The following is a 10,981-nucleotide window of genomic DNA, read 5'->3' on the forward strand; positions in this document are numbered from 1 at the left end:
TGAGGTTTTAGATCACATAGAGAAATACCAAATTTTTTTTTTGGTAAAATTTGGTATTTCTCTTTTTATTTTTTTTTTTGAGGGAAATCGTTAACTCTTTTTATTTTATCATTCCTAAAGGACCAATGAGATTGGTCTTCAAAATGGAAGGACGAAAAGGGCAACTTTCCATCATTCCTACGTCGGTACATACTGAAAGGACTACAAAAAAAAAAAGATTGGTCTTCAAGCTGGACCGTAACAGCATGCTATCAACCAAGATTAGCAGTAGAATGTGATGTTAAGGTTTCGACCAAAATTTAGAACAATGAGAAGGACGCCCCTTGGTTCTTTTTTAACTGTGTTTGTGTTTGGAATACTCGTGAGCTTAAAATCTTAATCCAACTATGACTCTGTTTCATGAACACATTTACTATTGATTAAAACTAATTAAAATTATATACGGGCTAAAATTAGTTCACCGAAGGTTTCACTTATGCTGGAGCCAATTCTTTTGTCCACTTAGACCCTTTGAGCGATTTAAGGTATTAAGTTGGACCTACGGAAGCAGTTGGTCTTTTATCTTGGAAAATATTCGATGCAAGGCCTTTTTAATTAGGTAATGATAATTTTAAGTAATCAAAGTTGAGCTGTGTAAAATCATCAAAGATTTACATCATAATAACTCTATAAGAAGCGATATGATTACCTTTCAGGTTGATATGATTGTTTCCAGACTGTGTTTCGTGTTGTCTTTTTCGATGCACGTCCCATCAATCTTTTTTGTCTTTTTTTTAGCTTTAATAATAATTATCAATCGAGAAACTCGATGTCTTTCACGCTATCTTCTATACATCGAATGAAATGGACACTTGATGCTTAGCTCTTTGGTCTTCGTTTCGTTGAGTATTCATTCCCTCCGTGTTTTGGTAATCGCTTATGTTGGTGAATGATGCCAATACTTTAATTGCAACGGTAGGTGAAATGAACATGATGAAGACGAACATTATATCACATGAAAGTATCTATAGCATAGAGGGGACATGAAAGTATCTTATAGCTAAAGCATGACACACCATCTTGTCTGTCGAGTATTACAGTCTGCTTAGATCGTATACCCATGCAGTAATCATTTCTACGGGCGTTGTGATCGTAGCTCAGCCTGAGACACAAAGAGCCCGTGAAATCCGTAAGGAACACGGTGCGGCAGCAGGACCTCCGCAACGATGTCCAAGTCCGGCGATTGAGCGTCCATCACCACGAATCTCGATTCGCCACTCCCCTCGTCGTGCACGTAAGAAACCACGTACCCTTCGTCCTCCCCCTCTCTCTCCCCATCGGCCACGAAGAACGGCTCTCCTCCGAAGCCGGTTGAACCGAAGTCCCGCCGAGCCACCACGCAGTCGCTCTTGCCGGCCAATGTCAAGTCGAGCTTGACGACCCCAGATATCTTGGGCATCGGATCACCCACCCCAAGGTAGGCATAGCGGTTTTTCCGGCCCAGATAACGAGGATTTATGACACCAAAGTCGATGTTGGCCGCCGACATCGGTGTCCGCGACACGGCTCCGCTCCCAAGGTCAATCCGCACCATCTCCAAGCAGCTGTGGACGAGCTCCATCCTGTCCAAGGCGTGCTCGACGGAGAGGACGTTGGGGGCCACCAGCACTAGCTCGTCCCCATCTTCCCACGCGTTGAGCGCGTGGACGGGGTTGAAGCCGGGCACCTCGAACCAGCGCATCTCTGCTTCGGAGGTGGCGTAGCGAGGGAGCACTCCGATGCGAGGCACCTTCCCGTTGTCCGACCCTACCGGCGCACCCCCGCCCAAAACCATATCCATCGGTTTCATCACAATCTGGAGGTCTGGGAAGATAGCGTATCGTTCTGTGATTGCGAAGTCATGCAGGAACGATGGCTGCCGCATCGAGAAGATGGGCACGTCGTCTCCCGACTTGTTCCCGTCGGAGTCGAACCAGAAATAAGTGAGGAAGGGAGGGACGGGACCATAACGGAAGGCAAACAGTTCCCCCGTGACAGGATCCTTCTTGGGGTGGGCGGTCATCCCCATGAAGAGCCGCCCGTCGAAGTCACAGCGGCCCAGCGTGGCAACGTCGCCGTCCTCTGAAGACACGTGCACGGCATAGGGCAGGTCCGACTCGCCCAGAGCGTAGAGTCGGCCACCAAAAAAGGCCAGGCTAGTGTTCGCGAGGCCCACCCCCTCGGCCGGGTTCATCTGCCCCGTCAGTACCCTGACGGCAGAAACAGCGCCGCGCGCCATACCAGCGGCTCCGTGGAAGGCGGAGAATATGCTGGGGAGGATAGGGGCGCCCGCATCGCGCTCGAGGAGGTACCTGTAAGTGCGAACGTAGCGGGAGCAGAGGATGGCGGGGGCCATTACGTCGCTCCCTGCCGGGGGGAGAAGGAGCGAGTGGAGCATGCCGTCCCCGTCGAAGAGATGATGAGGCCCTCTGGGTAGGTGCTGAGGGTTGGGTCCGTTGCGGATGTAGGCGCCTCCGGCGAGGCAGCGTGGTATGGCGCCGCGGACCACGGGACAGGATGTCGGAGGAAGCTCGTCCACTGGAGCGAAGTTGTTGGACAGGACGTGGCGTGGATCGACGGAGGGACGGAGAACGGGTGGATCAATGAAGTTATTGATGAGCTCGTCGAGTGCGTTGCAAAAGGTCGCCTGCGGGGAGGGTGCTGCTCGTACTCGTGACACTGGTGCTGGCTGGAGACGGGGAGGAATTGGCCTGTGGTTGGTCCGCTGGCTGATTCCTGAGTCCTGTTTGTTATCCTGATACGGGGTGGTGGTGGTGGTGGATGTGGGAGCAGTTTTGGTTTTGGGCTCCGCGGCACGAGGTTTCTCCTCTATTCTAACGGCCGATATGCGGAGGAAAGAACGAGGAGGAAAGGAGGAGGATGTTGGTGGTGGAAGCCTGGATGGACCAAGCATTCGGAGCCGGCGGGAGGTGGCCGACACTGAGGAAGACGACGATATCAGGAGTACATCCATTTTACTGGATGAACAAAGGCAGAAAATGTGGTCCACTGGCGTTAGCGCCTCCTCTCCTCGCCTCTCGGTTTCCTCCCTTGGAGGATGAGTGGTGCGAGTGGCGAGCGTGGGGACCGACCTTCATTTATGGTTGCTCCGCTCCTCTCCTCTCCTCTCCTGTCCGACCAACCTGTGGATATAACTTAACCTGAGTCCCACCTGAAATAATTGATACCTTCGACAGCAACCTTAATTTCTCTTTCTGATATTTGAATTTTATTTTCATATTCACAATCATAATAAACCGTATTCACGTATTTACGGATGTTGATCAGCTCTGCAGATCACAAGATCCATCGATTTTTTTTCCTTGGGATGCCTATTGGATGGATGCTTGCTTTCGTCGATTGATGACAAATGCGGCAAAAAATCTTCTCTCCTCCTTTCTGTGTCGGACAATAACTATAATAACCAATCACTTCTATCGTCTTTGTTTATGGCAACAATGTCCGTTCTATCTTTTCGACAATAATGGAGATATTTTGTTCCCCCATTTATTTGATTCACGGTGTACCATTACTCACCTCTCGTAAAACATGAGGCATATGACTGTCTCCGATATATCCATTAGTTTACCAATTATCATTTAAATAAAATGTGTATGAAAGTCCTCAAGTCTAAATACATCCGGCAGCCGATGACCAATCAAGGCGTAAATTATGTTTGATTAATATTGAAAGTCCTAATTGATAGAAGATAAGATTTTCTTAGGAAATCTCTTTATTCTGTTGAGGAAAATCTCTATTCTGTTGAGGGAAAATCTTCCTCCTAATTTGTATAAATAGGAGAGGGATGTTAATGTATTTAAGCTAAAGTTACTTCAATAAAGCTTCTTCAATAATTATTCTTATCTTCTATTATTTTCATCACTAATGATCTTCATTTATTACATGGCCTATTGTTTTATGAATCAATTGAGATGGAGAATAATTGTAGTCATGAATAAGAACAAGTTGGAAAAACATATATGAAAGTAGAAGAAATGATATCCGATCTTCAAATTAATTTGGAAAAATTCTAATGTAAGGTTCAAGTATTTTGTAAATAAAGTTCCATGAAATAGACAATTTTATTTTTATTGAATGTATGAAAGTAACTTTTTTTTCATCTATTGACGTAAGAGTTTGAAATATTTATTTTTTGTGGTTGAAGATATAGAATATGTTCCAATATTGACATGGAAAATATAATTATCAAAGATTTGAGGACCATAAATCTTGATAATTATCTGGTGAAAATATAATTATCAAATATTTGTGTGAGATGTGGTTGCTGTCCTTTCGTTTGAGCTAAAAAAAAAAAAGACTTCTTCTCTCCTCTAATCCCTTCTCTCAACATTTCTCCTTCTCAGTCTCCTCCTCAGTTTGGTTGAGATTAATTTACGGAAATTCAATAATAAATAAGTTAAATTTTTTTAAAATTTATAATTTAGGCCTTTTAAAGATCCTCCTCAATATCTTAATGTGGGAAGTTTTTAGATGAAAAAAATAGGGTTACATCATTTTCCAATAGAACTCAGAAAATAATATAATCTCTTTCAAAATCAGTGTAACTTCAAAGTGTTGACTTAAATTTTCAGAAAACCTTAAAATTGCAGAAGGATAGGTTTAAATGACCCTCATTTGAGGCTCATTTCACATATAACATTACTTCAAAAAAACATAAATTCTTAATGGGCCATTAATTTTTCCAAGGATGAAATTAGCCACAAAAAGACTTCATTTTTCCATTAAAATCAGCCTCACAACTCAAGGTAATTTTTTTGAGTAATAGAACCCTAATTGGCCATTTGTGTCATCTTGTTTACATTTAAATGATATATTTACAGTTAGTAGACCCTTATAAGGCTCAAAATTAACTAACTGAAAATGTCATATTTTTTTTCCTATTATTGGACCCCTCAAAGAAGTAATTTCACACAATCTTTCTCAAAAAGCAATGCAATAGATTATTTCACAAAATCTTTTGCAAAATATGTAATCTCTCCTTTGTTGGAAATTTTATTAAAATACAAAGAAATTTATATTAAATATCTATTTAATAGAAAATTTAATTATTATAGGTGTTTGAACCCAGAAACCTTTCACAATAAATTTGGATTAGATTAATCAATCACTACAACTTTAAATGGAGCTTTGGTTTGAGAATCAAATCATGTTAGCACATAATAGTGTAAGTTATACATTGGAAAATCAACTAGTGTAAGTTACACGTCAAAAAATAGACTAAAGTGTTACAAATCACAAGACTAGATCTAATGGAAAAAATAAATATGAGAGCGTTGGATGGAAAAAAAATGATCTTTAAGAATTTTGACGAAAAATAGTCTATTTAAAAATACAAGTTTGATTGAGAAACTTCAGTTATTAAATATTTTAACATGATTAAGGATTTTATTAGAGTGTCATGATTGATTATGAATTGATAAATATTTCTAGATTGAAGTATTAGCAGCGGAGGAGTAAATAAGCAAAGACAATGACACGAAGCAAATCGTATGAGATTAACCGAGGATCAACAAACAAAGAGGAGGAGATCGAGGAGGTACCAAAAAAGGGCAGCAGAGATAAGGACATGTTTTAGTCCCATTTCCGAAGAATTGCAGACGAAAGAACTTAAATGGCATGATAATTTATTTATGTTCCGTCGTGTTTCAGCGGCGAGATGCATAACGTGTTTGTGGTGGTTTGTAAGATGCTCGACGGGCGGGCCATGCGTTTGCTCTCGACATGACAAGTTGGACAAGGGAACGATGACTACATTTTATACAGGCGGGCCATTTGTTTTCTCTTCCACGTCAAGGAAGGTACGAGAACGATGGGTGCATTGGTGGAGGACAACGATGAATTAGCACAAGGAACATCCACTCATCACCTAACTTGCACCTTTTGCCTACGAAAATCGTGTAAGCATTAACAAATTATAATATATTTATTATTTATAAAAATATTAATATTAAAATTTAAAATTAAATAATAATATATCTTTAAATTTATAATATATATCTTTTAATATTACTTAAAAAATTATTATTTGATTTGCAAGTATATCATCGTTGGATTTGAGATTTATAATGATATCTGTAAAATCTATGAATTTAGGGATAAAGAAAATATGAGAGTAGATCTATAATCTCTAATTGATTGGTTCATATACGAAGATGATAGAATATTTGTGATGAGGATAGTAATTATGATAAGACTCGGTTGACGTCAGATGACGCCTCACGCAACAGCACCTGGTCAATGCAGACCAGAACGCCGACCGAGACGCATTAACATCCTGCCAAAGCTCAATTCTTCACGCCATGCCAACACAAAGTCAGACGCTACCAGCCTGCCCCATGCAAGCGGGCAGCTCAGGAAGCAGTAAGCTTCCCTATAAATACCCTCTCGTTCATCAGAAAGGGGGGAGGAGAGACAGACACACAAAAACACTTCTTCATCTGAAACCCCCTCCACATCTGCTAACTTGATCGTCGGAGGGGTCAGGCCGAGCACCTCGGCCCGACCTTTGTGCAGGTGCGAAGCCGAAGGTCCCCTCCGAACGCGCAAGCGAGGAGTTCCTGCCCGGAGGAGACGGCTACACCGTCCCGATCGGACACCGCACCCGACCGCCTCAGCGGGCTCGAGGAATGCCCTAGGGAGATCCTCGTCGTCCAGACCCGAACCGAACCGCGTCGGCCCCGAGGCCACGGCTCAAAGTTGTTTCCCACAACAATTTGTAATGTGTTACATTATATGTTTAGTCCCTAAAAGATTCTATCTTTTTATAGTTGAGAGTAGAGGTTTTAGTATAAGTAATTAAGAGAGTTTCTCCCATTAATATCATATTCTAATGAATCCTATACTTCTTTTCTATATTAGTTGATAACCATAATCAAAATATAATTATATCCATGATACATCTTACCTAATTAGATAGGACCACAAAATCTATCATTTTTTCACTTGGCTTATTAATTGATAAGATATAAAAGGGTTTAAAATCAAGAATAAATAAAATAAAATTTATTTAAAAATAATTTTACTTAACTAGATTTTAAAATTTGAAAATATTTTATAGACACACAAATAAAAAAATGGCCTATAAGTCTAATAAATATAATAATACTATATTAAGTTTGACTAATCATACTAGTCATAGCAGTTGTATATTATCAATGTTATATTTATTTTATATATTACAACACTATTAGCTCTTCTTAATATAGTAAAAAATAACCTATGTAATTTCTCTTATCAAGATAATCCTATCATCATATTTAATAATAATATGTATATATATAAAAGTGTGAACAAGATAGTAAAAATAAATAACTTTAAGTACATAAACAAGAATATCCATTATAATGTTTACTCAAATATGCATTATCATATATTTTATGGGTCGCTCACAAATCTAATTATAAGAATATATTCTTTTAAATACTTTAAACAGTAAGTCTTAAGTCAATAGATCAATAATCAGTATAGTAGAACTTAAGTTATTAATTGATATTAGTTATGTCTGGACTCTTTTTCTCTAACCATTAAGTATTTTATACAAGAATACATAGAGCTACAATAGTACTTATCATTCTTAGAAAAGAAAACTACTGTGATATATCATAAAATATCTTTAATGACTTGATAATTATGTCTGATCATATCAAGACTTGAGATAAAATTTTACGACTAATTAGTGACCTCAAAGTATACCACAAAATCATCTTCCATTGTTAATAATATAATAATATATTACTTTATTATTTTTTTTTCTATAAATCGTCTCTCGAATGGATATAGATACAAATCATACAGTGGACTTTTTGTTATTAAGACAACTAACAAAATTAGCACTTGAAAATACCATCATATCAATTTCATGTATGTGAGCATATCATATTTTCTCTTTTTTAGATATCTTATTTTTTTTTGTAATATTTTAGTATTTTTATTCCTAGGTAACTCTAATATCTATCCAGTATTTTAACTACAAAATTGATATCTAATTTGGCAAAAACTTGAGCATATAATAGATTTCTAACTACATATATATAAATAATATTTTTATTTATCTAATTCTTTTCTAAATCATTTTAAAAATACTTGCTTTAACTAAAATTTTTATTTTTATCATTTTTTGAACAAAGTTATATACTAAATCTCTCTAAGACCCGATCAATATATCATTTTGAAGATAGTCCTAACAATCATTGAGATTTATCCCTAAATATCTTAATGCTAATATCATAAGATATCTCATTCATATCAATCATCTTAAAATTCTTTATGAAAATTTTCTTAGTTCAGTATAATAAACCAAGATAACTATTGATAAGTAAAATATTACTCATATATAAAACCAATATAATAAACTTCCTCCCATTGATCTTCATATATAAATACTGAACAATAGTATTTTTCTTAAATATGAAGTAAGTGATGATATAAAAAAACTTTATATATTATTATTTAGAAGCTTGTTTAATGTTATAAATAGATTTCTTAAATTTACATACCAAATTTTATATTTTTAATTTTTTTATGAATCATTTAAGTTAACCTAGATTAATCTAGATCCCCAATCAAAAAATTTGTTTTCATATCCATATAATATTACTTAAAATCATAATGAGTTACTAATGTTAAGATAATTTTTAGTGAGTTCATTTAAAAACTAAATAGCTAAGCTTTCATATCTCTAAAACTTGATAGTTGCACATTTCCTTTTTGTTGATGACAAATGGGGAGAAATAATGAATAGTTGGTATCAAAGCCATGTTTTTTTCTCGTTTGATTTAACATCTAAGAGAAATGGCTCTTTTCGGCTTTCAATAGGGTCACTCTATCATTCGTCTTTCTATATTCAATGAGATGGACTACACTAATCGTAAAACTCGGATGAGAGTTTTCTTGCTTTCATTGAACCTCGATTTATGGAATATCGTTGAAAACGGATTTCAAAAGTCTTTTCTTCTAATGAACGAATATAATGATTTGGAGAAGAAGACTTTAAGAAGACTTTCTCTTTGAATACCAAAGCTATGAATGCTTTGTTTTATGCTTTGGATAAAAAATGAATTCAATCGAGTTTATATTTGCGAAATGACTTATGAGATTTGGCACACTCTTGAAATCGCATACGAAGGCACTAGTAGAGTTAAAGATTCAAAAATTAATCTTTTGATGCATGATTTCAATTTGTTTCGTATAAAGCCAAATGAAACTATTGTTGACATGTACACCTGTTTTACGAATGTCGTCAATAGTTTAAATGCACTTGGTAAAAGTTTTTCGAATATTGAACTTGTGAATAAAGTTTTACGTTCTCTTCCTAAAAACTGGGATTAAAAAATAACTGTCATACAAGAGACACAGAACGTAAATAATTTTCTACTAGAAGAACTTATTGGTTCATTGATAACATATGAAATAACGTGCAAGGCACATGGTGAACATGATGAACTTGAGAACAACCTTTCAAAGAACATGAAGGACTTGACACTTAGAACAAAAGAAGACCACTCGAGTGAAAGCTCAAGTGATGATAACATAGAACAAAAGAAGACCACTCAAGCAAAAGCTCAAGTGATGATGACATATAACTTCTTACTAATCATAGGTGCCCTGCAAGCCAATCATGTGAGTGATGACATGTGTGACTTGACACATAATCCTTTTACTTATTATTATTATTTGATATTTTATCACTTTCTATTGCTTATTGCTTGAATATATTATGATGTCCATGGATCTATGCAATGAGAATCAAATCGTGATAAGATCATGATAATGAAACCGATTCGCCTTTAAACACAGATCCTAAATAATCCTGGTCATAAGTTACTTGAGAGGGACATCGAGATAACCGGACATACTAGTGTGCTGTATACCCGTCCATATAATGGATGCAGTTGGTCTCATAGCTGCTCATGTGGGGACACTAAAGATACAGTATAAGTGCTCATTAGAGAATGAGTTCACTGATTGATCCACTTATGGAATGCTGGATAGTTGATGATGTCTTATTATTAGACAATGAATTTGTAGTCCTAATGGTGTATCTGGTCCTTAGATTTGAGATATCAAGGATGTCCTGCATGAGTACTCCATTCTTTTATACCAGACTTATAGGTCAGAAGATTACAGATCGAGCACAGTTGGTCATCAGGAGTGGTAGCCAACCTTACGAGGATTATCAAGTGTCGATAGAGGATCATCTACTCTCGGTGTCATGAGAGGAATATCTCAGGTGTTCTTGCTTAGATAAATCCCTAGCTAGGGTTATTCGGATTGAGAGAGAAAGAATTCTCCGGGAGAATCCGATTTGAGCGAGACTCGAGTAGAAACCATATGGATCTAACAACACCATGCCTAGTATACGGTCTCTAGGATATTAGATGAATAAATGACTATAGGTATATGATAACTGAGGACAAATAGGTCCAATGGATTAGATTCTCCCATATCGTCTGGGGACTGCGGCATAGTATATCCGTAGTCGATGAGTCAAATGAATTATTATGAAGATAATAATTCACTGGGCAAGAAGGAGTTTTGATAGGTATGACTTACGGCTAGCTCGATATTAAGCCTAGAGTGTCATACATATATGGTAGACGTTGCGATGAATAAATGTTCGAATATGAGATATCCGCCGGAGCCCCTATCTTATTGGATATCTAATAAGCCCATGAATTATTGGATTTATGGATGAGATTCAATAAGAGCCAATGAGAGATTATTGGGTAGAGATCCACTAATCTAAAATCTCCCATTCTTCTCTCCTTCTCCTCATCAAATAGCAGGTCTAGATATTAAATGAGCATCGTCGTAGCCCTACTATGTGGATTACCACTAGAAAGGAAGATACTTGACCTCCTTCACCCTCTCCTAGAAATCTGTAAGGATTTAGGGATATACAATCTCCCTAGGTAACATAATCTTTAATATACATGTGGTTTTA

At 37.3% G+C, this 10,981-nt stretch overlaps 1 protein-coding gene across 1 annotated transcript; it reads right to left on the bottom strand.

Moving 5' to 3' along the window:
• Positions 1 to 1,012: 1,012 nt before the first annotated feature.
• LOC135610233 (9-cis-epoxycarotenoid dioxygenase NCED1, chloroplastic-like) lies at positions 1,013 to 3,101 on the bottom strand. Its single transcript, XM_065104488.1, has one exon. The coding sequence runs from the start codon at positions 2,990 to 2,992 to the stop codon at positions 1,115 to 1,117; it is 1,878 nt and encodes a 625-aa protein (XP_064960560.1). The 5' UTR covers positions 2,993 to 3,101; the 3' UTR covers positions 1,013 to 1,114.
• Between the last annotated feature and the right edge of the window lie 7,880 nt (positions 3,102 to 10,981).

This window comes from Musa acuminata, chromosome BXJ2-4 (genome assembly GCF_036884655.1).
Source record: "Musa acuminata AAA Group cultivar baxijiao chromosome BXJ2-4, Cavendish_Baxijiao_AAA, whole genome shotgun sequence".
NCBI lineage: Eukaryota > Viridiplantae > Streptophyta > Magnoliopsida > Zingiberales > Musaceae > Musa > Musa acuminata.

Bases quoted from the DNA above. Each gene is read 5' to 3' on its own strand.
- LOC135610233 (XM_065104488.1), bottom strand. From the start codon at position 2,992: ATGGATGTACTCCTGATATCGTCGTCTTCCTCAGTGTCGGCCACCTCC.